Below are 26,648 nucleotides of genomic sequence, written 5' to 3' on the forward strand. Positions count from 1 at the left end.
CTGGGATAGGCTCCAGCATGCCCCACGACCCTCGTGAGAATAAGCGGTAAATAAAATGGATGGATGAAAACTCTGGAAGTAGTGAAATTGTTCATTTCTTGCACCGTCACTGGGCATTGTTGCTTCAACAATCACTTCCAAAACCAAACCTAAACTTAACTTAAAAACAATCTGGTTATTCTGTGAGTGAAATAAGTGCAATATTTGTTTCTTAAATTGTCAGAATAATTGCTCTGCGTCCACTGCTGGAAGTAGAGTAGAAACAGAAGAGTCAACTGAATGTATCAAAGTATCTGCTGTCTGGTGGAACCAATGGCCATTATCGACAAAGTCCAATGAATGTAGTCATGATTTTGGTATGATTCAGGCAATTCTGTACCAATATTTGGTGGGCCAGATTGAAATGGTCAGCGGGCCGGGTGTGGCCAGCGGGCTGTAGTTTGCCCACCCCTGTGATAAATCATAATCCAAAGGGCCAAAGGCATAAAAACACCGGTCATCAAGATTAATATTAAACAATGTTGTGATGTATCATCCATCCATTTTCTGAGCCACTTATCCTCATGAGGGTCACGGGAGTGCTGGAGCCTATCCCAGCTGTCAACGGGCAGGAGGCAGGGTACACCCTGAACTGGTTGCCAGCCAATCGCAGGGCACATAGACACAGACAACCACACTTAGGGGCAATTTAGTCTCTAATGAATGCATGTTTTGGGGATGTGGGAGGAAACCAGAGTGCCCAGAGAAAACCCACGCAGGCAAGGCGAGAACATGCAAACTTCACATCGGCTGCAATTTGAACCCCGGTCCTCAGAACTGTGAGGCCAACGATCTACAGCTACCCCACCGTGCTGCTATCACGGTTATTTAATCTCAGTATCAGCAATACTGGTCAGGTATTAACTTCACAAGAACAATACAAGGATAGTAACACATACCACTACTATCCCTTAAAAGGGGACTATACAATATGAAAATTTAAATTGCCACTTGAATGTGCAACACAAAAGTCTACCACAAGGTAATGCCATTTTCCTTCTTATGTAGTTTACGTAGTAATTGGTATAACGTGTCCAGTGCTATACTATGGCAGACTTCCAGTCTGGATCAAAATTAATTAATAAATAATGTCACAAATGTAATCTTTTGATGTACCTTTATTTAAAATTTTGTTCCTGATCATAGTACCAAACACTGCTGCAGGTCAGCCCATAGTTCTCCTCTCGTACAGGCTTAGGCAGCTTGAACTGGGCCAACTTCTGCAGGACCCTTTGAATGCCATGCTCCTCAAACTGAGCTCTGCCAGGATCTCCAATCAAAACTTGACTGTTGTGGGTTTTGATGCAGTGTTCCAACCAAGTGTGAAGGTTGCAGGAGAGGGCCTCGTCATAGAACATGTCGCCAAGAAGGATCAGGTCAAACTTGCCAGGATCTGAACCAATCAGGTTATCTGTCACGCAAACTGGGGACTCCAAACCGTTGAGCTCAGAGTTCATGCAGGTTGCGAGCATGGCAACTGCAATAGAAACAGATTTATTGAGAAAAGAAATTAATTGAAACATGCTAACTTCATGTGGATTCTGTAGACGACCCTAACAACACACTTCAAAACACAAGAGTTGTTTTTGTGCACTCTTGTAGTTAGCACACGTCTGTTAACATCGTCAGGGCTTCGTTGCCTTTTCTATACCCGCCATCTTGAGTACATTTCCACGTGTCTATCCACGCTCAAGGCCTGACTCCAAACTAAATTGGATTGCCTGAAACTAGGGCTGCACAATATTTTGTTTGGACATGAAAATAAAAAGAACACATATTGCATTTCTTATTTTGCTTTGCAGAATAAAACTGGGGAAGAGTATGACAGGTTTGTGAGTGTGGGAGGTATGTTCAGGGGCACTATGTAAATGGGGCTGATTGTTCTTTTGTGATGCAGTACCTATGAAAATTATTATTTTAATCAGAATACTACCAGCTAATGGGGATTTTTTTTAAATAAGCGTTGATACGGTATTTTGTTAATATGGTCAGCCAGAGCTGTGAGGGATGCAAAATTATCAATGTCCTTTCACCATTGTCCTGTCAGACTGTGTCGTGTGCTTTTGTTTACACATTATAGACAAAGGTTACGTGTTTTAATTCCTCACTATAAAAAAAAAAGCATTAACATTAACTTTTTCAGGCAGCACAGTGGATCAGCTGGAAAGCTTCAGTCTTACAGTTCTGAGATCCCAGGTTCAATATCGGACCGGCCTGTGTGGGTTTTCTCCGGGCACTCCAGTTTCCTCCCACATCCCAAAAACATGCAACGTTAATTGGACACTAAATTGCCCCGAGGTGATTGGGAGTGCAACACTGATCCTGTGTTATTTCACACTGCAATGTATATCACAGATTTAAAACATGGAAATGTATTTCTTTTCACCAACATCATGCAATCCTACATGAAACATGCACCTCTCTGTCCTTTTTGTACCGCTGATCCAGTTCAGGGCGAGAAGCGAGATAGACAATCACCGGAGCATGTAAGCAGCTATACTATTACTAGTAAGTAGTCATCGACAATTTCTCAATGTTTGTGTGTTGATTTCTTTTATCCACAATCAGTAGGACAGAAGAGGAATGTTCTCCAGTGTTCACCGGAGTCAATGTCGTTAGCAACTACTCGATTGGCACCACACAGTTTTGCAGCGATGGCCGAAGCTCCACAGCCACTTCCCAGATCCAAGACGGATTTTCCAAAACATATTCCGGGATTATCCAGAAGATACCTGCAGGTAGGAAGTTTCATTAAAGTCCGTGCAGCTCGACTAAATTCTGATATCATTTATTAAAAGGCTTACCTTGAAAGTGCTTGGCCTCCGGGCCAGTATATGGCCCAGTATGGGTCATCAAAGGGCCAAAGTTCTGGTCTTTCAAACCAAAATCTACAGTTTGGGGTGAAAAGTCTGAGTTTGATCTCTGGTGTCAGGTTTTTATCCCTGACAATTTCTGTGTTCTCTGAAATGAATCGCCGAATAGATTCACTACTCACACACTCAACAGAGAAACACTTGCCTTGAACTTTCAATTTAAGTGATTTTATATAAGACAACCGGAGAAAACTGAAACCTTTCGACATGACGTCTCACTATCTTAGATCTAATAGCCATGCATTATTTCAATATTTTCATTCAAAGCGTGCAATATGTTAACTGAGCTACATTCAAAATAATGCTTTAACATTAAAACGTCGGAAGACATCTTTTTTTTTTTTTTGCTTTGGGGGTGGGAGGAAACAGTAGCGTTCCACCGTCGTGTTGAAACTAGAAAATCGGGCACGGAGTTCCGCTTGATTAGTTTTATTTCTTTATTTAAAAAAATGCATTACTGTAATGTATTATTAGAATATTGAGCTAATTACAATTCCATTTTTATGCGCTGACCTCAAATAGGTTGTTTCCTCCCCAAATATATTTTTGAAATATACTCTTGCTTAATGAGAATAAATATTTGACAAGATTTAAAACGCAGTCAAAAGTACATTAACGTAAATCGAAAACAACGTAAATCCAAATTCACACTACGATATAATTAAAAACAAAACGCGAGCAAACTTGCATGACCTCTCATCTATCAAACTAAGTAATGATACAGCTCCCCCTGCTGGTAAATTTAAGTAAACACTTGATTTGAAATGGCAAACTGACCCAATTTTACCATCGGAGTTTTCGATATATTGGGCTTTGACAAGTGTAAAAGCTCTCGAAGAGGGTGTAATATATTATATTTTTATGCAACAATAGCTCATGAATGCAGCCCTATGGGGGCACAAACTAGTGCAATCTGTAGGCCGGTCCCAAGCCCGGATAAATGCAGAGGGTTGCGTCAGGAAGGGCATCCGGCGTAAAAACTGTGCCAAACAAATATGAGCGTTCATCTGAAGAATCCCATACCGGATTGGTCGTGGCCTGGGTTAACAACGCCGGCCCCCGCACTGCTAACCTGCAGGGCGTCGGTGGAAATTCAGCTACTGTGGGTCGAAGACAAAGAAGAGGAGGAAACCGGATCCATCGTCAGAAGAAAAAGAGGAATGCACAGAGCCTACAACTGAGTGTACGGACTTTGAATGTTGGGACTATGACAGGAAAAGCTCAGGACTTGGTTGACATGATGATAAGGAGAAAGGTTGATATTCTGCGCATCCAAGAGACCAGGTGGAAAGGTAGTAAGGCTAGAAGTTTAGGAGCAGGGTTTAAATTATTCTACCACAGAGTAGATGGGAAGAGAAATGGAGTAGGGGTTATTTTAAAGGAAGAGCTGGCTAAGAATGTCTTGGAGGTGAAAAGAGTATCAGATCGAGTGATGAGACTAAAATTTGAAATTGAGGGTGTTATGTATAATGTGGTTAGCGTCAATGCCCCATAGGTAGGATGTGACCGAGAGTTTAAAGAGAAATTCTGGAAGGAACTAGATGAAGTAGTTCTGAGCATCCCAGACAGCGAGAGAGTTGTGATTGGTGCAGATTGTAATGGACATATTCGTAAAGGAAACAGGGGCGATGAAGAAGTGATGGGTAAGTACGGCATCCAGGAAAGGAACTTTGAGGGACAGATGGTGGTGGACTTTGCAAAAAGGATGGAGATGGCTGTAGTGAGCACTTATTTCCAGAAGAGGGAGGAACATATAGTGACCTACAAGAGCGGAGGTAGAAGCACGCAGGTGGATTATATTTTGTGCAGACGATGTAATCTGAAGGAGGTTACTGACTGTAAAGTAGTGGTAGGGGAGAGTGTAGTTTGACAGCATAGGATGGTGGTGTGTAGGATGACTCTGGTGGTGGGTAGGAAGATTAAGAAGACAAAGTTAGAGCAGAGAACCATTGGTGGAAGCTGAGAAAGGAAGAATGTTGTGCGGCCTTTCGGAAAGAGGTAAGACAGGCTCTCGATGGACAGCAGAAGCTCCCGGAAGACTGGACAACGACAGCCAAGGTAATCAGAGAGACAGGCAGGAGAGTACTTGGTGTGTCTTTTGGTAGGAAAGGGGAGAAGGAGACTTGGTGGTGGAACCCCAAAATACAAGGAGTCATACAAGGAAAGAGATTAGCGAAGAAGTGGGATACTGAGAGGACTGAGGAGAGGCGAAAGGAGTACATCGAGATGCCACGTAGGGCAAATGTAGAGTTGGGAAAGGCTAAACAAGAGGCGTATGAAGACATGTACACAAAAGAAGGAGAAAAGGATCTATACAGGTTGTCCAGACAGAGGGATAGAGATGGTAAGGGTGATTAAAGACAGAGATGGAAATGTGTTGACTGGTGCCAGTAGTGTGCTAAATAGATGGAAAGAATACTTTGAGAAGTTGATGAATGAAGAAAATGAGAGAGAAGGAAGAGTTGAAGAGGCAAGTGTGAAAACCCAGGAAGTGGCAATGATTAGTAAGGGGGAAGTCAGAAAGGCACTACAAAGGATGAAAAATGGAAAGGCAGTTGGTCCTGATGACATACCGGTAGAGGTATGGAAACAATTTGGAGAGATGGCTGTGGAGTTTTTGAACAACTTATTCAACAGAATACTAGCGGGCGAAAAGATGCCTGAAGAATGGAGGAAAAGTGTTCTAGTTCCCATTTTTAAGAACAAAGGGGATGTTCAGAGCTGTGGGAACTATAGAGGAATAAAGTTGATGAGCCACACAATGAAATTATGGGAAAGAGCAGTGGAGGCTAGACTCAGGACAGAAGTAAGTATCTGCGAGCAACAGTATGGTTTCATGCCTAGAAAGAGTACCACAGATGCATTATTTGCCTTGAGGATGCTCGTTGAAAAGTACAGAGAAGGTCAGAAGGAGCTACATTGTGTCTTTGTGGATCTAGAGAAAGCCTATGACAGAGTACCCAGAGAGGAACTGTGGTACTGCATGCGTAAGTCTGGTGTGGCAGAGAAGTACGTTAAAATAGTACAGGACATGTATGATGGCAGCAGAACAATGGTGAGGTGTGCCTTAGGTGTGACAGAGGAATTTAAGGTCGAGGTGGGACTGCATCAGGGATCAGCTCTGAGCCCCTTCCTGTTTGCGTTGTTAATGGATAGGCTGACAGATGAGATTAGACTGGAATCCCCTTGGATCATGATGTTCGCAGATGATATTGTGATATGCAGTGAAAGCAGGGAGCATGCAGAGGAACAATTAGAAAGATGGAGACATGCACTGGAAAGGAGAGGAATGAAGATTAGCTCAAGTAAAACAAAATATATGTGCGTGAATGAGAAAAGTGAAGGGGGAAGAGTGAGGCTCCAGGGAGAAGAGATGGCGAGGATGGACGACTTCAAATATTTAGGGTCAACAATCCAGAGCAATGGTGAGTGTGGTAAGGAAGTGAAGAAACGGGTCCAAGCAGGTTGGAACAGCTGGCGAAAAGTGTCTGGTGTGTTATGTGACAAAAGAGTCTCTGCTAGGATGAAGGGCAAAGTTTACAAAACAGTGGTGAGGCCGACCATGATGTACGGATTAGAGACGGTGGCACTGAAGAAACAACAGGAAGCTGAACTGGAGGTGGCAGAAATGAAGATGTTGAGGTTCTCGCTCGGAGTGAGCAGGTTGGATAGGATTAGAAATGAGCTCATTAGAGGGACAGCCAAAGCTGGATGTTTTGGAGACAAGATTCGAGAGAACAGACTTCGATGGTTTGGACATGTTCAGAGGCGAGAGAGTGAGTATATTGGTAGAAGGATGCTGAGGATGGAGCTGCCAGGCAAAAGAGCGAGAGGAAGACCAAAGAGAAGGTTTATGGATGTGGTGAGGGAAGACATGAGGGCAGTTGGGGTTAGAGAGGAAGATGCAGGAGATAGGCTAAGATGGCAAAAGATGACACGCTGTGGCGACCCCTAACGGGACAAGCCGAAAGGAAAAGAAGAAGACACAACAATAGCTCATGAATCCACACACATCCTTAGTCTGACTGATGAAAGTTTCCATAAAATAGCAAATTCAAGTAAATATCAAGAACTGATTCTTGAACAAACATATCCTGATTTGAATTTTATTTCTCTGTGCAGCCACAAAAATAGGATGCTATTTATTTGTATAGCTTCTATAGCACCAAAATGAGTTGTATTGACTCTTGGGAATAAAATGATACAATTTCAGGGAACAAATATTGTCATTTAGTTTGTAAATGGGCAGCATGGTGGGGTAGCTGGAAAGCATTGGCCTCACAGTTCTGAGGTCCCAGGTTCAATCCCGTACCCGCCTGTGTGGAGTTTGCATGCTCTCCTCGTACCTGCGTGGTTTTCCTTCGGGCCCTCCGGTTTCCTCCCACATCCCAAAAACATGCAACATTAATTGGACACTCTAAACTGCCCCTCGGTGTGATTGTGAGTGCAACTGTTTGTCTCTCAGTGCCCTGCAATTGACCCCTCCGTAGAAATTGCGTCATCCGCGTCGCTGACCAATCAGAGGCCAGAGATCTGCATAAACCACGCCCCTAGTTGGCGTCCGCTATTACCTCAGACAACGTTGCATGGTCCAGTATAGCTTTCGTTAGCGTTTTATCGCGTATTTGTATTCTTTAACAATAGATATGGTTAAGAGGTGTAGTCACGGACTTTATAATTGTGACGACAGGTGTCCTGAAAGGCTAGTTGGTGGAGTTCAATTCGTACCCTTTCCAAAACCGAAGACCCAGTATGAAAAATGTCTTTGATGGATCAAACTTTGTGGAAGACTGCATCATCAACTGAATCCATCTAAAATCAACCGGAACAGATGACCGAGTACGAAAAATGTCTTCGATGGATCAAACTTTGTGGAAGACAACTGAATCCATCAACCGGAACAGATATGTTTGCACGAAGGTAAGCCCTATATTTGATTTTCAATACATGTCTCATATAAATGAATTAGCAGTTCTTCGCTTGCATAACAGCTACGTGTGAATGATTGACACACTTGATCTGTGTTGAGCGATATTTTGCGATGATCTGACTACACAAACGTGTCTCAGTTCGGCGGCTATCGAGCTAAGCTAAACCGGACTAGCGAGTCCTAAAAGCCTTCGACGTGCACTGAGACACCAAGACTGAAGGAAGGATGTTTGAGGACACTAAAGTAGTGATTGTCGTACTCGGTCGGGACTTACGTAGGTTCGGCACTAATTCAAGAATAATTATTGAAGGGAGCGCGTGACGTTACGCAAAGAAAACGAGAGAAACAACTCGTAAATCAAACCTCGCCTTCTTTTCCTTCATACGGCGGTTCACAAACGGCTATACAGATAACCATACAGATTCTGCACACAAGTGTGATATGTAACACGAAAACAGGAAACTGTCAATGACGAATTCGTCTTTGGGTTATAAAATATTATATTATGTGGCTTCTCGGTCTTCCTCTGACTCCGGAAAGATCTTGCGCTGATATCAATGGTTTCTTCGTCGATATGCATGTAAATACCATTGAAATACCCCTCGCTGAAATACTTGAAGCCCTGCTGTCTGCTTTTGAACGATATTTCCCTATTCGCTAAGAATGGGAGTGAGAAATCAGCTGGTAAATCGGACAATTTTATTGGGGACATTAATTGGACGCTCGAAATTGCCCCAAGATGTGACTGATAGTTTCCAGACAGACAGACGGTGAGCACGACTCCCTCACAGTTCAGATTTCAGAGGTCCGGCTTTCAGTCCGCTTTTTTCTGTATTTGTGTGGGGTTTCTCTTGTTCCTTTGGCTTCCTCCCATATTGCAAAACATGCATCTTACGATAATGATAACACTAATAAACTGTCTACAGTGTGAATATCGGTGTGAATGGTTGGTTGTCTGGATTTCCTCCAGTTCACCTGCCACAACATCATTGAATGGATGGACGAAAAATCATTTGGAGTGTTGGTGATTGCAAAAAAGAAAAAAAGAGAAAGAAAAAATGTATAAAATTAAACATCACAAGCATTTTGGATATTTTTCTACCCACAGTCACCAAGATTCTTACTCTGAAAAACAGATCCTGGCAAATTTGAACTAGTTACAAGCACTGAGCAGTAACAAGCGATGACTAAAAATGCAGCTCACACATGGCGCAGAATGAATCACATATTTAACATCTTCATTAAAGTCAAATAGTCCATTCTTCTGGGAGGTTATACTTGGCATATTTAAATAATTTCAAAGACCCAATTCACTTTTGGCATTGTATTTTACATTTATTCTGCTTCTATAATAGAGGTCGTGCGATTCTTGCTCGTGGATGGAGTCGTGGATCTCTGGAGTGATTTGAGAGTAGAGAATCCATTAATCATGTTGTCAAACCCTGAATGCAGCCAATGCAAAGTTCTCATTTTGGAGGAAGAAGAAAGAAAGAAAGAGAGATAAAGAAGACAAAATCTCTCTCATCTTTATCATGAACACACGGGTAAATGTTGCCTATCACAGTCGTGGTCACAGCGCCAAAAATTTTCTAGAAGACGTGGTTCCAGTACCGTGTAAGATTCCTTTAAATGACAGCAGAGGGCGCCAATGACTGCTCAACGTGATCTGGTGATCCATTGCGTCTCGTTCACATTTTGTCAGATAAGTGTTACAAATAAATGATCGATGGATATTTCATTGATATTACTTCTTAATGACCCAGCGTTTAGTCCACCTCCTGCTTTCTCTGGCAGACACTCAAATGTTTTCAGCATCAATGTCCCCATACGGATAATAATTTGATGTTGATGTGAATATTTAATTGTTTGCTGTGCATACCGTTTGTGTCATTCCGTAATTGGAGGATTTTTATCTCCCCCATCAAATTTTAAATAATCTGTGCACAAACCACAGAAACATTCACTTGTGTAAATTATTTGTCCCAAGACATAATCTTACTCGCTGTAATTAAACTGTTTCCTAAATGTGATTCAAATGACCAACTAGCTCTTGGTGACCTGCTAAAATTGCCTTTTCTCTCTCTCTCTATTTGTCATATATAACAGATAAAGTTAAAATAGAATCATAAATCAACTTTTTGGATTGAATTTGTTGCCATGACTCGTAATTGTTAAAACATTTTGTCTGATCACGGGCACATTTTAAATAGTTTTTGGTCATCTACAAGAAGAAAAACAAGTGAGCTAATAGAAATAACATCAAGCTAATCACTAGTGGATTGTGCCATGTTTTTAGCCCAACAAATTGTCACTTCAACCAACATATTCCTGTTACGAACAGTATCAGAAAAACAGTTGATAACATAAGCAGTTTGATAAGATCCCAGTATAGAGGTTCCTTTAATTGTTCTTCTTTTAATAAAGAAAGTTTGTCCTGTTCTATCAGTTGACTTTTGCGCTCGGTGCATCGGAACTGCTGCCTTTAGCTCACCAAATGACGCTCATTTGCTCATTTGTGTCCGGGCCTGGTACTGACAACTTGTGTGTACGTTTGTTTTATTTTCAGCCACCTTGTCGAGTTGCCTCCTTTCATATTAGCAACTTTAAAGCAAATTGATTCAGTGCAATCATCATCATCTTAGATTCCAACAAATATTTTACAAAACCCACCAAACATCACTACTATTACTAACTGTCACAATGGCTAACGTGTAAACAATTTACTCGAGTTGATTGATGGCTAAAGTGAATTTCTCTTCCCTTCCCCCTTAAACAAAAAACTTTGTTGAAGTTTCACTTCACAATACTGTATGGTAATTTTTTTACCATGATAATATATAATATAAACAAACAACAACTCTAAAATCCCAAGTGAATACGAGAGACTGTAGTGGGTCTTGGAGTTCATTCAAATGAAAAGAATCCATCATGGTGCGTAGAACAGATGCGTTGTTTATTCATCCTTCAGGGCCACAAAATATTTCAATGTGGTTCCACTGATCTTTTGAAAAGGCTTCATTAGGCTGCAGCGAAAATGGACAAAGGCTGGTAGATTACACAAGACTGAAGATGAATGTCACGGTGACTAATACGATACAATCAGCATGGCATTATACTCCTCATCATTGCATCTTCTGCCGATAAAGAGTGGTGTGTTGAATGAGATATGTTGAAGTTTGAAAGTGGGGAAAAAAAAGAACGATAATTTTTCACCTTTTCTCACCTTGGACTAGTTGCCAGGCAATTGACCCCTCCGTACAGGGCACTTAACCACGCCTCCCAAAGTGATGTCACGCCACGTGCGCTGACGTAAGACAAACAATTCGTAAAAAATGGCAAATACAATACATTGTTAACTGAGACAGACGCCATGCTTCTGATTTCATTCAAATCAACGATATATTATAGATTCTAAATACAATACATTCTGAACTGAGAGAGACGCCATGCTTCTGATTTCATTCAATCATTCACACGTAGCAATGTTATGCTAGCGAAGAACGTCTCATTCATTTATACGAGACGTGTATTAAAAATCAAATTTAGGGCATATCTTCGTGCAAACACAGTCTGGTTAAGCTTCGGCCGCGAGCCAGCAAGAAAGCGACACGTTTGTGCAATCCGATCATCGTTAAATATCGCTCGACAAAGAATAAGTGTGTCAATCGTTCACACGTAGCGGTGTTATGCTAGCGGAGAACGTCTTATTTATTTATACGAGACATGTATTGAAAATCAAATATAGGGCATACCTTCGTGCAAACATATGTGTTCCGGTTGATATTAGATGGATTTAGTTGATGATGCGGTCTTCCACAAAGTTTGATCCATCGAAGGCATTTTTCGTACTGGGTCTTCGGTTTTGGAAAGGGTACGAATCGAACTCCGCCAACTAGCCTTTCAGGATACCTGTCGTCACTATTACAAAGTCCGTGACTACACCTCTTAACCATATTTTTTGTTAAATAACCCAAATACGCGATAAAACGCTAACAAAACCTATACTGGACCATGCAATGTTGTCTGAGAAAATGGCGGGAGCAAAAACGGGCTTTGGTTTATGCAGATCTCTGGCCTCTGATTGGTCAGTGACGCGGATTGCGCAATATCCACGGAGGGGTCAATTGCAGAGAACAGAAACAAACAACCGTTCGAAAATACATTAACACCTACGGTTACCCTGACATGCACATTTTTGCAATTTGTGAGGAAACTGGAGTACCCGCGGAAGACTACAAAAGCAAGGGGAGAACATACAAGAGTCACACAAGAAGGCCTGAGTCTGTTTTCGAATGGCCCACCTTGGAACTGAATGTGCATCCACTGTGCCCCACGGGAAAAAACAGGTAATTCAGCAATAATGTAATTCAGTCTTCAACTACAGTGAAGAAAATAAGTATTTGAACACCCTGCTATATTGCAAGTTCTCCCACTTAGAAACCACGGAGGGGTTTGAAATTTTCATAGTAGGTGCATGTCCACTGTGGGAGAGATAATCTAAAATGAAAAATCCAGAATTATTTGTGTGATACAGCGGCAAATAAGTATTTGAACACCTGTCTATCAGCTATAATTCTGACCCTCAAAGATCTGTTAGTCTGCCTTTAAAAGTCCACCTCCACTCCATGTATTCTACTGAATCAGATGCACCTGTGTGAGGTCGCTAGCTGCATAAAGACACCGACCCCCCCCATACAATCAGTAAGGCACAAACTTGTAACATGGCCAAGACCAAAGAGCTGTCCAAAGCCACCAGAGATAAAATTGTACAACTCCACACGGCTTTAAAGGGCTATGAAGAAATTGCCAAACAACTTGGTGAAAAAAGGTCCACAGTTGGAGCAATCATTAGAAAATGGAAGAAGTGAAACATGACGGTCATTCTCAATCGGAGTGGAGCTCCATGCAAGATATTACCTTGTGGGGTCTTAATGATCCTTAGAAAGGTGAGGAATCATCCTAGGACTACATGACAGGACTTGGTCAATGACATGAAAAGAGCTAGAACCAAGGTGACTGTTAGTAACACACTAAGACGTCATGGTTTGAAATCATGCATGGCACGGAAAGTTCCCCTGCTTAAACCAGCACATTGTCAAGGCCCGTCTTAAGTTTGCTAATGACCGTTTGGATGATACAGAGGATTCATGGGAGAAAGGATGATAACTTTTTGGTCATAATACCACTAACCGTGGAGGAAGACCAATGATGAGTTCCATCCCAAGAACACCATTCCTACTGTGAAGCATGGGGGGTGGTAGTATCATGCTTTGGGGGTGTTTTTCTGCACATGGGACTGGACGACTGCACTGTATTAAGGAGATGATGAGATCGGCCATGTATTGTGAGATTTTGGGGAACAATCTCTTTACCTCAGTCAAAGCATTAAAGATGGGTCGTGGGTGGGTCTTTCAACATGACAATGACCCGAAGTACACAGCCAGGAAAACCAAGGAGTGGCTCCGTAAGAAGGATATCAAGGTGCTGGTGTGGTCTAGCTTGTATCCAGACCTAAACCCAATAGAAAATCTTTTCAGCTTTCAACTCCGTGTTTCTCAGCGACATCCCAGAAACCTGTCTGATCTAAAGAAGATCTGTGTGGAGGAGTGCGCCAAAATCCCTCCTGCAGTGTGTGCAAAACTGGTGGACAACCACAGGAAACGTTTGACCTCTGTAATTGCAAATTGTTAAGGCTACTTTACCAAACATTAACATAGGTTTTCTCAGGTGTTAAAATACTTATTTGCAGCTGTATCACACAAATAAATTGTTAAAAAAAGCCTACATTGTGATTTCTGGATTTTTCTTTTTAGATTGTCTCTCACAGAGGACATGATTTCCAAGTGGGAGAACTTCCAATTTAGCAGGGTGTTCAAATACTTATTTTCTTCACTGGAATTACATTCAAATATTAACAGATGCAAATGAAATAGAGCATAGTCCAAAGTATGAAGGTTAGTTACCCTTTGCGAAAATTATTGGACATATTGTTGAATGCTACTTAAAACATTGCCTGTACAGTTAGCAAAGATTTTGTGACAGTGACACTTAGAGCAAATTTATTTGAGACAAGATCATACAATTGTCATGAAGTTAAAACAATTTGTAAGTCAACCAGTTTCACCGATTAAATTGTGATTTACTTTGGCCGGCTTCCGCTGCTCGTGTGAGGCATTGAAAAAGAAACACTCCAATTTTATAACAGTACAATTAAATTTTTTTTTTTTTTAATTTAGCATAGGACTTTTCCAGCGAGGTGTTGAATCTTGATTACATCTTCACAAATACATTCAAGGGTCTCTTGATTTTATAATGATGGTGAAGGATGCCTGCTTGTTTATCCGATTTACACAGTTCCAGACACGAGTACTAAGTCGGAGCTTGATTCCAAAATTTGATTTAAGCCAATAAATATTCCTCCATCAGTTTAGTGTTCAATTCCATTAGTGTAGCACTATCACGAGGACAGAGGGAAAATGACAAAGTACAGTCTAGAATATAAACTAATTGATCTGGCCTGAATGTGAGAAATAAGCTCCTGATTTGAATGTCATTGACTGAATCTTTAGGGGAAAAAATAAATGTAAAGTTTCTGTGTATATGACTCGTTTATATTTTCATCATAATAATTCTAACTTGTCTGAGCGGCAACGCAACCAGACAAATGTGTTACCTAAGGTGTCAAAAGGAAGGTGTACTGGGGCACAGAATTTTGAGGTAAAATCAGACACGTGCATGACATTTTTGAGGGCAGGTGCTCAAGCCAAAAAAAGACACCCATTGTCAGACTTATTCAATAATAATAGAAAAAAAAGGTATATATTTGGCTTGTGTATTTCTTTCTATTAATACAATCAACACAGCCAATAATCCAACGATGAACAAAGCAGGTGAAGGGAAGCTGCAGTGGATATAGTCTACACGCCCCTGTTCAAAGGTCAGGTTTTTGGGGCATGGAAAAATGAGACAGCAGAACAATGGTTTGCGCATTTGCCTCACAGTTCTATGAATCCAAATTCAAATCCAGCTACACCTGTTTGGAGGTTTCACGTTCTTCTCGTGCCTATGTGGGTTTTCTCCAGGTATGCCAGTTTTCTCCCACATCCCCAAACCTAACGCAAAATTATCCCCTATGGTTGGCTTGTGGCCAGCTGGGATAGGCTCCAATACGCCCCTGATCGGAGCGAGGAAAAGCGATGCGGAAAATGGATGAATGGACATAAATGCGAGTCAAATAAAGTCAAACGTATAAAAACTTTTTTTTACACATTATTAGTTAACTTATAGCCTGTACAACTCAAATGAAGAAAAATGGAGTGGGGAAGTAAAGATAAACAAATGAAATAGTGTGGTTGTACAAGTGCACAACCCCTGCCCCCCTCCCCCATCATCCCCTCTATAAATGGGGATGTAGCTGTTTTCAAAATGAAGCAATCTCATTCTAACGAGCCTTGTCGGCCGGGGTGACTTGTCGCAGCCGGCCGGGGTGGCTCATTTTCGGCGCCGAGGTGGCTTTTCATGGCGTCGAGCCGGGCCGCTTTACGGCATTGTTCATAGCTGCTGCTGTCCGCAACGAACATCACCGCCGAGCCGGGGTGCTTTATGTTGTCGTCGCACGCGGCTGAGTTCAGCATTGTTGGCAGCGTTGTTCAAAGCCGCCGCCGTCCGCGAGCCCGACGCTCAGCCTTCGCCGAAGCTGTGACCAGCGGACGCGGCGCCTCGGCCGGGGTGGCTCATTTTCGGCGCCGAGGTGGCTTATCACGGAGCCGGGCTGGGCTGCTTTACGGTTTGTCGTCGCACGCGGCTGAGTCCCCCATTATCGGGAGCGTTGTTCATAGCCGCTGTCGTCCGTGAGCTGACGCGGCAGCCTTCACTGGCGAGCCGACGCAGCAGTGTGTTATGTTTTGAGAGACCGATTACGTGGTCCGCTCCAAGCTATTATTTTTTTTTTAGTCGCTGTATACACACCTATCTGTCATTTGGAACCCATGAAGCTCTTGTCAATCCATTTTTCATGACGAACCGGGTCTCTTGCAAACTCATGAAGTGTAAATCCATCCTCCGGAGTGTCAAGCAATGTCCAGCAATGCAAGGAGCTGGCATTTTGCTCACACGAAGGGAACAACGAGTTACCTTCCCGGAGGTAAAACTAATCGAAACAAACGAGTCCACTTGAGGGCGGTCCTGCCATGTACGTCACTTCCCGCTTCTTCTCGAAAACAAAATCCCTCGAGAGGATTTTTTATGGCGGGTGTTACAAAGAGCTGTATACGTCAAAATCATGTTTTGCGGTGGAAAAAAACCCATGGGTCCATGTCGGCTGCTGTTTTTTCATTAATAACGTACTAAAAATCATGCATTTCATGACAGTGGCCCTTTCAGAATGGTGGGGGTGTACCGTTTGCCTCCTCCCATTCCAATGACTTTGACCTGGTTTTTTAAAATGCCCTTTGCACCAATTTAGAAATGTAGACTTAAAACACTTAACACCCCCACTGGTGAGTGCCGAGGGCCAAGGCCTCATCAATATGTAGTGGTAAGTCACCTCTTAATACCATCGCTGTAATGTTACAATTATAGAAAGCATCAAAACTATTAATAAAAGATTTTTTAAAATGCAACTGTTCCACATAAATCATTTGACAAGTTCAGAATTTATATTTATCTAAGAACTTCAACAAACCATCTGAATGGACAAAAAAATTTGAACAATCCCATACACGTAGCTCAAGCAATACAGCCAAAGCAAATGCTGCTAAATGAGAGGATGAGGCTGTTGGGGATAAATTATTTAAATTTCATGGAGCAAATATTACAATTGTATTTGTTTTTTTGTTTTTTTTATTTGTGAATGTATGTCAGCGATAGCGTTCAGGCCAACAGAGAAGGCCTTGCTATTCCTGACGGTTCACCGCCGTCAGAATGTTTCTCAGAAAGAGGCCTGGCCCGCGACAGCCCACTCGATATTAGTGCAGCCTCTAAGGTACCCGACTCTCCAATGTCTCATTTCACCGAAACATGCCCTCCTTATTAAGGGCTTTGAACTGGCATCCATGAAAGCTCAATAAAACAACAGGGGATTTCTGCAGGAGCCAAGGGGGTGAAAGTAACTGCATCGAAGCAGACGAAATAGTTGACATTAATTAAATCTACCATATGCTTGCAAGCGCTTCATATCCCAGCTGTGCATCTCGCAGCACAACAAACGTGACAAACTACACAGTGTTTGGAAATGATATCACTCTTCACTTGAACCTGACACTGTTGAGAAATGTACAGTTTTTGTCTTTATCCAAGCAAAGTCTTCCACATATTGCACTTTGCACCTGACTCACCAAATACAGGCACAATGCTACCTTAAAATTCAAGTGGCTCAACTTAAACCACCAAAATTTTTATGTAAAATATCACTGGCGTTGGGCAGAATCCTTGCATCTTCAAACCATCCATCCATCTATCCATCCATCCATTAATTTTCTTAGCCGCTTATCCTCACGAGAGACGCATCAGTGCTGGATCCAATCCCAGCAGTCATTGGGCAGGAGGCAGGGTACACCCCGAATTGGTTGTCAACCAATCGCAGACAGACAACAGTCGCACTCACAATCACACCTGGGGGTAATTTAGTGTCCAATTAATGTTGCATGTTTTGGGGATGTGGCAGGAAACCGGAATACTTGGAGAAAACCCACACAGGCACGGGGAGAAGATGTAAACTCCACACAGGCGGGTCTGGGATCGAACCCGGGACCTCAGAACTATGAATCCAACGCTTTCCAGCTGATCCACTGTGCCGCCTCTCTAAAACATCAACCATAACAAATAAAAAAAATACATTTGTTGAGCCATTAACATTAACTTGTCCAAAAGAGGTCAGCAATTTGTGAAAATAACAGACTGACAAAAATAGTTTGTTTCTTCCCACATCCCAAAAACACGTGATAGATTGATTGAAGACTCTAAATTGCCCGTAGGTGTGATTGTGAGTGCGACTGTTGTCTGTCTCCATGTGCCTGCGATTGGCTGGGAACAAGTTCAGGGTTTACCTTGCCTACTGCCTGATGACAGCTGGGATTGGCTGCAGCACTCTCGTGACCCTTTTGAGATGCAATACTGAGGCAAACCAGACCGCCTCTTTACCTAGGCTGTCACCTAAAAATTTTGTCCTTAAAAGTTCTGAACAGAATCGGTGAAAAAGGGCAGCTTTGGCGGAGTCCAACCCTCACCAGAAATGAGTCCGGCTTGCTGCCGGCAATGCGAACCAAACTCTGACACCGGTCATACAGGGACCGAACAGCCATACTCCACAGGTGTCGAGTGAAATTTGGTCTCTGCATTAAGCTCATCCAGTTACTGATAATAGAGTATATCACATTCCTGAGCTATGTTGCTGGTCATTTTTCATGCCCCAACTAAGTCACAGATCATTAGCAATCGTTTTTATGGGTTTTTACAGTTTAGGCACCTTCACTGTAGTAGCATGTTGGACCACAAGGGCATCGCTACGTAATGGCCTGAAGGTTGGTCACACCGCTGGCGGAGGCCACCCTATTGATGTCGCCATGCAGAGTTTTTCAAGAAGGAAAAGTCAGATGTGCACCCCCTCATACTCCCCACCCCCAATGCCCACACCATTTGATTTCGGCCACTCTACTAAACGTTTCTGGCTTCGTCTCGTTTGTGCCTCAACATCTCAAGCAGCTCTGAGACCTACTGGAAGAGATTCAGCATAATTAGGAGTGAGAGGAGGAACAGAAGTTTCCCAATTAAGCTCCAGTAATAATCGTTTATCCAATAATGGAAAAACACTACATGCCTGTGAGTATTGTTGTATGCGTTGTTTGTAGGAGTTACTGCTCAGTCTGTGTTGAAGTAGCAGTTGTTTAAAGGTTTAGAATGAAGAAGAATTAATCACGATGGACTGTGAGGTATTGTTTACGCTCACGAATTCAGTTCATTATTCGGCATTTCAGTTGACGCAACTGCAGTTCCGCCGTACGACATTATTTTGTGTTTGCAAGCTCATTAAACCTCTAATTTTTGGTTTTGATTATTTGTGTTTGAGCTGAATTCAGTGTTTTTCACTTGCACAGAAGCTCGTTACAGTAGAGTTGTGATCTCAGCTGCACCTCTCCTCGCTTCATCTAGAAGGAGAGATCATCTTCGTGGAGGGCTCATCGTTGAAAGAGTTCTGAAGGTATTTATCATCACAAGTCAGAGCCGTCTTTCACCGAGCCCCGTCAGTTCCCTCTTTGTTGTTAACGTAAAAACAAATCTGTGGACTGAGTTTGCAAAGTGTCAAGACTCTCCGGGTGAGTTGGTTGATTCTCATCCTCGGAGCCAAGTTTGATGTGTCGTCAGATCGATACTTCCTCAAAGTCCATCAAAAGGGATTAACTCCACTTCTAAAGGAGCTTCTCATGTCAATGCCTGGCTCATTTACCAGCTAATTAGATGCTTTCTGTTGAGCATATGGTCCACGTACAGCATCTGTTTGGCTAAATATAATCTTTTTGCTGTGTGTCCACATACTGATCAGTGGGACTACTGTTTTGTACCCTGTATTGCAAATAACCAATGGCAGAATGTACTGAGTTTTCTTTCTTTCCATTGATCAACCATGATAGATTGCTTGCAAAACTTTCACTCACGGGCAACATGTGACATTCAGAAATGTTTGAATGAAATTATGAGACACATTACCCTATCACACAATTATAGTACATCTCTGGAAACCTCTTCTTCCTATCAGAAAGAAAAGTGCAGTGATATTGACTTCGCGTTCATCATTTGTCTCACAGCCAAATACCACTATCATGCAATAATCACGCTGTTCATTCGTGTGTTGCTAATACACAATCACAATGCAAAGGACACCAGACCAAAGCCCTGCACATTACGGATCCCTCTGATTGTATTTATGAAATTCAATTACCATGACACAGATAGATGGCCCCGCTGTCAGTGGGGACAGTCATCATTTGTTAGCATCAGTGGCCATGCCAGCCCTGAGGCAATGATGTGGCCAAGGCTCTGTGATTTGAAATATCAGAAGAAATGGAAAGAAAGTGATTAAGAAAAAGATGGAAAAGAGGAGAAGAGAGTCCACGGGCATTGAAGCTCAGGCATAGGATGGCATAGAGCAACACCAGAGGAGTAGTTGGGCATATCCACCTTTTTCCCTCGAAAACAAAATAGATGGTGGTGCCATTAGGTCGCTGTAAATAACGTTATGACTGCTGCATTTCCACCCAGCCTTATTGTGTGGTTGACGTGGACACAATTCAATACCTGGGCAACCTAGCAACGTGAGGGTAGATGATGGGAAAATAGCATAGCAGATCCCTGCATGAGATCTCTAAATACGATGACAACTTAACAGCAGGGTTGTGTGCGATTCACCAGTGAAGTCAAATCAAAGAAGCAAACAAATATTTCCTCCCAGTCGGTAACATCCACAAGTTGTGCACCATATAAAGATGAAGATATTGGTTAAATTACAAAATAAATAGAGACTTAAAAAAGAGAAAAAGCTCCATGTGCAGCAGGTGCAAACTGGATCTAAATTTGGCTACACTGTTCAGTATCACTACACGATCAAAAATAACGGTGAGGAAACAGAGAAAACAATTGTTAGTTTTGTCTCCAACTGCATGACTGAAACCACCAATAAAAAAAATCCTCTGAATGAAAACTGTGATGATAAGTGAGTAGTAATGCACAACACTGGATTAATTGGACTTGCGAGAATAGCTTGAATGAACCGGACGTTTTACTTTTACTTGAGTATTTTTGTGAAGAACAATCAATACTTCTACTCCCTTACAATGATCTACATGCCGCTCGCTAGTGTGTGCACGATTTATTTTTAGACTTCAAAGTGGTCAACTGACAGCACAAACCCTTTTTGGGACAAAAAAGTGACACTAGTGGGGCTGGGATTTGAACCCAGTCCTCAGAACCGTGAGGCCAACGCTCTAACCAGTTGCACCACCGTGCCGCTGAATAGAACTATTTGAGGTTTACACAAGATTTTAAATCCTTCTGAAAGTATAGGAGAATGACGGAAGACAGAATATGTTGTCAAGAAGAATGGTGTTGATTTGAAACATAAAAAGGAAAATATCACAGCAAAAAATTCATTTCATTCAGGTCAGAGTGTTTCTGTGTATACTGGGATCAATTAAAGATACACTATACTGCCAAGTGTTTGCTCACCTGCCTTGACTGGCAAGATTACAACTGATATCCCGTTCTGAATCCATATTTTTTAATACGATGTTGGTCTACCCCCTTGCAGCTGTAAGAGCTTCAACTCTTGTGGGAAGGGTTTCAACAACCTTTAGGAGTGAGTTCATGGGAAGTTTTGTCTTCCAGGGGAATATTTGTGAGTCACACACTGATGTTGGATGTGAAGGCCAAGCTCACTCACTAGCTACACAAAATCTACCCAAACGTGTACTATCAGGTTGAGGACAGGACTCTGTGGAGACCTGTCAAGTTCATCCATACCACATTCTCTCATCCATGTGTTTATGAACCTTACATTTTGCATTTTAGAACAGGAACGAGTAATTGTCAGACTGTTTGACCAACCAAAATCTCTTGGTAAGATCAAGCAGTCAGCGTTCCTTTCACTGGAATTCTGGGATGAATATTTTGGACATTCCCGACTTTTGGGTACAGTTTGTTGTGTATGAATGTGGCTGGCCTTCAGAATCCTGACCTCAACCCTACCGAACACTTTTGTAGATTGAGGGCCAGGCCTTCTCGTCCAACATCAGTGTCTAACCTCACAAACATTCTTCTGGAAAAAGGGCCATAAATTCCCATTAACATACTCCTAAACCTTGCAGAAAAGTCTTCCCAGAAGAGTTTAAGCTTTTATAACTGCAGTGGGGGGTGACTGATGTCATATTATTAGGAATTAGATGTCACTTAAATTCATGTCTGAGTCAAGGAATGTGAGCAAATACTTTTGGCAATATATAGTAGATCCTGTTATTTTACGTCCATTTATGATGAGTTGTGCTGCCAATCATTATAATATGTCCTACAGTTTAAATTTAACTTATTCAAAAGTTCCCATTGTACACGAAAGAGGAATTTTCTCCAGGAACTTGCTAGTCTAGTTTGTAGTAGGAGTAGGAAGAAGTAGGAAATTTTCAAGTGAATTATTGGAAGCTTTCAATTGTTCTAATATGTTAAGTCCCTCTAAATTACACTAATTATGCATTTAACACATTTGGGAATTTTCCATTCAAAGGAGAAAGAGAAAGTAAAAAGACTTATTTATGCCTTCCACTTAGTCTCCAAATAGTTCTCAATTTACCATATCATATCAGAGGCGTGCAGTGGGCAGCTTCACAGCCTTTTCGTGTGACCGAACCCTGCCCTAAAGCACTGACCTGCATTCACAACTTAGTGGTACATAAAATGGTATTAATTTATTTCCATCAGTCTCTTATACTCATTTTCTTATGTCTTGGCTGAGCAGTCTCCACTGATTAGTCTTCATTTGTTTTTTTTTGTTTTGTTTTTTATTTTTTCATCAGATTTAATGTTATATGCGTATTGCGACATAAATGTAAGCTTCCCAGGGCGTGGAGATGGAAAATTGCTGGCTGATGCCAAATACACACGATAGCAATGGCTGGTCCAATGTGTTTTATTGAAAATTTTAGGTTCTTCTCATGTTACTACAGAAATTATGATTGAGAACTGCTATCGTCAAGATTTGGTGTCAGAACCATAGTAGCATTTTTGCCTGCTACCACAACACATTTGACATGAGTGAGCCTGGTTTATCAAAAATAGATCGTAGGAACTTTAACTGTGTCATGCTAAAAGTATGCAGGTTTGTTTTTCCTGTTCAATAACATTGTTGAAAATTGCAATGGAAGATAAACATGGTTTATCATGAACAGTTTTGGTCAATAGCCACTGTGGCCACCAACCACAATTGACCCCTCCGTACAGGTCACTTAACCACGGCTCCTGAAGTTACGTCACCCCACGCTTGCTAACCTCAGACAAACAATTAGCAAAAATGGCATCGCAGGAAGAACAGACAAAAGCGAAATTGTCCGATTTACCATCTGATTTTTCACTCGCATTCTTACCGAATGGTGAAATATCGTTGAAGAGCAGACAGCAGGGCTCCAATTATTTCAGCGAGCGTTATTTCAATGGTATTTACATGCATATCGACGGAGAAACCATCGATATTAGCGCGAGATCTTTCCGGAGTCAGAGGAAGACTGAGAAGCCACATAATATAATATTTTATAACGCAAAGACAAATTCGTCATTGACAGTTTCCTATTTTCGTGTTACCTATCACACTTGTGTGCAGAATCTGTATTTGTATCTGTATAGCTGTTTGTGAACCGCCGTATGAAGGAAAATAAGAAGTCGAGGCTTGATTTACGAGTTGTTTCTCTCGTTTTCTTTGTGTAACGTCACGCGGTTCCCCTCAATAATTATTCTTGAATTAGTGCCGAACCTACGTATGTCCCGAGCGAGTACGACAATCACTACTTTAGTGTCCTCAAACATCCTTCCTTCAGTCTTGGTGTCTCGGTGCACGTTGAAGGCTTTTAGGACTCGCTAGTCCGGTTTACCTTAGCTCGCTAGCCGCCAACAAAGAGAAACGTTTGTGCAGTCAGGTCCTCGCAAAGTATCGCTCAACACAGATCAAGTGTGTCAATCATTCACACGTAGCTATGTTATGCAAGCGAAGAACTGCTAATTCATTTATATGAGACATGTATTGAAAATCACCTTCGTGCAAACATATCTGTTCCGGTTGAATTTAGATGGATTCAGTTGATCAGGCGATCTTCCACAAAGTTTAATCCATCGAAGACATTTTTCGTACTCGGTCTTCTGTTCTGGTTGATTTTAGATGGATTCAGTTGATCATACCGTCTTCCACAAAGTTTGATCCATCGAAGACATTTTTCATACTCTGTCTTCGGTTTTGGAAAGGGTACAAATTTAACTCCACCAACTAGCCTATCAGGATACCTGTCATCAGTAGTCCGTGACTACACCTCTTAACCATATCTATTGTTAAGGAACCCAAATACGTGATAAAACGCTAACAAAAGCAAGACTGGACCATGCAAAGTTGCCTGAGGTAATAGGGGACGCCAACAAGGGGCGTGGTTTATGCAGATATCTGGCCTCTGATTGGTCAGCGACGCAGCTGACGCAATTTCTACGGAGGGGTCAATTTTAGAATTTTACAAGATAAGTTTTCTCCCTGCAAGTACATCATCAACTTCTTCATCAATGGGGGTCTTTGCTACCGACTGAACTTTACATACATACATAGGCCAGCCCAAAGTCTTAGTCCCTCCAGTTTGTCCTGGGGCAACCCCGGGGCCTCCTCCCTGTGGGACGTGCCCTGAGCACCTCACCAGGATGGCACTGAGGAGTCATGCTAACCAGAGTCTTGAGCCACCTCATCTTGCTTCTCTCTCTGCAGAGGAGGAGGAGCGACAAAACTCAGCCCCTCCCGGATGACCGAGCTTTTCACCCTATCCAGAGAGCCCAGACACCCACACCAGCTGCTTCTCGCCATGATCTTGTTCTTTCAGTCACAACCCACAGCATGTGACCATAGGCGAGGGTAGGACTGTAAAAATAAATTGCTGGTGCGATGTAGATCACCAATGTTGTGGATTAGTTCCATCGCTCTTTTTTTCAATCATGACAGAACTTAATCTATTCTAGATAGTTTAGTTTGTGTGTATTTAATGTGAGACTTGTGGCTATTCTAGCTGTCTATAAATAAAACAAATGTGCTTTCATACACAGTATGTTTAAGCTGTCACTGGAGCCAACCACCACACCAACCCATGACGCAGCACACCTCACTGCCATCTACCCAACCCTACGTAGGAGAGCAAGGAGTCCCCACCTGCCAAGAGAGCAGAACGCAGGGTCCAGCCAACACCCAATGGGGGCCAACCCACGAGCAGCCAGCCACCCTAGCTGGGAATTAGGAAAGGCAGGTTTTCCAGAAAATAGGAGACAAAGATGGGGTCCAAAGAGGTCTACTGCAGTGAAGTGTGTAGCCCACATCATCCCCTGCAACGAGCTGACCAGAGGGTGCCAGGACCCACGAATCATGTCGTGAGTCTTGTGAGTATCTACCTCCACCCTGTTACTATAGTTACCAGATCCCCGACTGGCGGCCATTGTTCCTGCATCATGTTAGAAAATCATCAAATCATTCTTAAATGCCTCTGTACACTCTTCTGTCCTAACCTGTCTATATTGTGGTCTATTGTCCTGAACGTTTTTGATACCGTATATAAATACAGTAAATATAATAACATTTATTATAAAATAAATAATAAGTTATGAAAACTGTTAAGTGGTCAGTTGTGTCTTCTTAAAAAAATTGTTTTCTATTTTATTATTGAGTACATAAGTGAAAATATTGTCAATTAAACTCACACAGTGTGAGTTTATTCGACTTAATTTGGTGATTTTGGGATAATTGGTAAAACAACGCTACCGATGTTTATTGATTATCTTGATATTGATGTATTCTTCTTTCTTTGTGTGCTTATTTGGATTTATTAGATCGATGAATGACTCATCACAGATACGGTAAATATGACTGTTATTGTTTACGAGTTTATTTTTCAATCCATTCCTTGAATAAATCCAACATATTAGGAGCTGGTGTTCTATACATGCAACCCACAATGAGTTTTTTCCCATTCATATTTCTTTTGTTACATTTTTCAATATATTATCTGCCACAAATGATAGCTCTTCCCCCACCTTATATTTAAAAGTTTCGTCCACACAGCTAGACCACCACCGACCTTGACTTTTTTGTTCCTGCAGATCATTTCACATCCTTATAATTCAACATCTGTTGTTCCCCTTTCACTGCTGATTCAACTTTCTGAGATAGCAATTACAGAATTCTGAAAGGCTGAATAAATCGACTGAGATAGTCCTGGAAATTGCCATGAACGCTTCTGCAGTTAAAATGTGTTATTGATATTGTGTTTAATGACTTAAATGTGTGACAAAAATGTTCATCACTGTAATCGTGCCCATTGTTGGTGATAAGAAAAAAAGATGTCAGTGTCTTGTTGTGTTAAAAAGCTATGAGTTTAGCAGAAGCATTTAGTGTTGAAGTACTCTCTTCAGATGTTGTGAGCATTGTGTTGATTGTCATTCATACTTTGGTATACATTACCTTCTTGAAGGTTTTTGGTTCCACGGTGGTACTAGTCCGGGAATGGGTGTCCACTTTCTCTCGTCGAAAAATAGCTGATATCTCTGATCAGTATCGTAGCTCGCAGCCCTTGTTTCAGCTCTTTAGTCTTTCTCCTGATGTGCTTGTTTCTGTGGAAACTTGGGGACTTTTAGAGAGTTGTCGCATTGTAAAATTGCAGCCATCATGTTGAACCTCAGGTGTTTCGCAAAAATGAGCCTCAGTATTTTTCCATCGTTCTCCTTTCGGGTAACCTATAAGAGGGGCCTTCTCCTCCTCAGATCCTTTGTTCAGCTACAGGTTTTCATCAAGGACCTTCCTTACTTTTTCCTCCGTCTCAGCCGAGGTCTCTCCCAGTGATGCCAGTATTCTGTCAAACACCAGGATGTTAAACCGGCAGTGCCCCTCAAGATATTCTATCCTATCTGTGTCAGCTAGTACATCACAGACCTTGAACAGATTTGACTGCGTAGAACTATACATCCCCTCCTTGATCTGTGGCCTTATCGTGGTGGTGGGGTTTGTGTGTCCCAATGATCCTAGGAGCAACAGTGAAGAA

General features: G+C 42.0%; 1 protein-coding gene and 1 long non-coding RNA gene across 5 annotated transcripts; one reads left to right on the top strand and one right to left on the bottom strand.

Moving 5' to 3' along the window:
* Positions 1-1,139: 1,139 nt before the first annotated feature.
* On the bottom strand, positions 1,140-3,541 carry etfbkmt (electron transfer flavoprotein subunit beta lysine methyltransferase). The gene is made up of 3 exons (XM_061823395.1): positions 2,844-3,541; positions 2,641-2,771; positions 1,140-1,516 (listed from the first exon to the last, which is right to left on the bottom strand). The coding sequence occupies exons 1-3, from the start codon at positions 3,119-3,121 to the stop codon at positions 1,158-1,160; spliced, it is 768 nt and encodes a 255-aa protein (XP_061679379.1). The 5' UTR covers positions 3,122-3,541; the 3' UTR covers positions 1,140-1,157.
* On the top strand, positions 2,641-25,463 carry LOC133502518 (uncharacterized). Of its 4 annotated transcripts, none has more exons than XR_009795492.1 (5): positions 2,641-2,777; positions 18,936-19,039; positions 24,335-24,478; positions 24,667-24,993; positions 25,441-25,463. It is a non-coding gene; the product is annotated as an uncharacterized LOC133502518 (long non-coding RNA). The 4 variants fall into 4 exon arrangements; XR_009795493.1 differs by lacking the exon at positions 25,441-25,463 and adding an exon at positions 12,052-12,188 and having other exon boundaries at positions 24,667-25,150; XR_009795490.1 differs by lacking the exon at positions 25,441-25,463 and having other exon boundaries at positions 24,667-25,150.
* The last annotated feature ends 1,185 nt before the right edge of the window (positions 25,464-26,648 follow it).

This window comes from Syngnathoides biaculeatus, chromosome 6, assembly GCF_019802595.1.
Source record: "Syngnathoides biaculeatus isolate LvHL_M chromosome 6, ASM1980259v1, whole genome shotgun sequence".
Classification (NCBI taxonomy): Eukaryota; Metazoa; Chordata; class Actinopteri; order Syngnathiformes; family Syngnathidae; genus Syngnathoides; species Syngnathoides biaculeatus.

Bases quoted from the DNA above. Each gene is read 5' to 3' on its own strand.
- etfbkmt (XM_061823395.1), bottom strand. From the start codon at position 3,121: ATGTCGAAAGGTTTCAGTTTTCTCCGGTTGTCTTATATAAAATCACTT. The intron at 2,772-2,843 runs GTAAGCCTTTTA...TCCTACCTGCAG, and splicing joins GGAGGCCAAGCACTTTCAAG to GTATCTTCTGGATAATCCCG. The intron at 1,517-2,640 runs GTGAACACTGGA...TTTCTATTGCAG, and splicing joins TGCTAACGACATTGACTCCG to TTGCCATGCTCGCAACCTGC.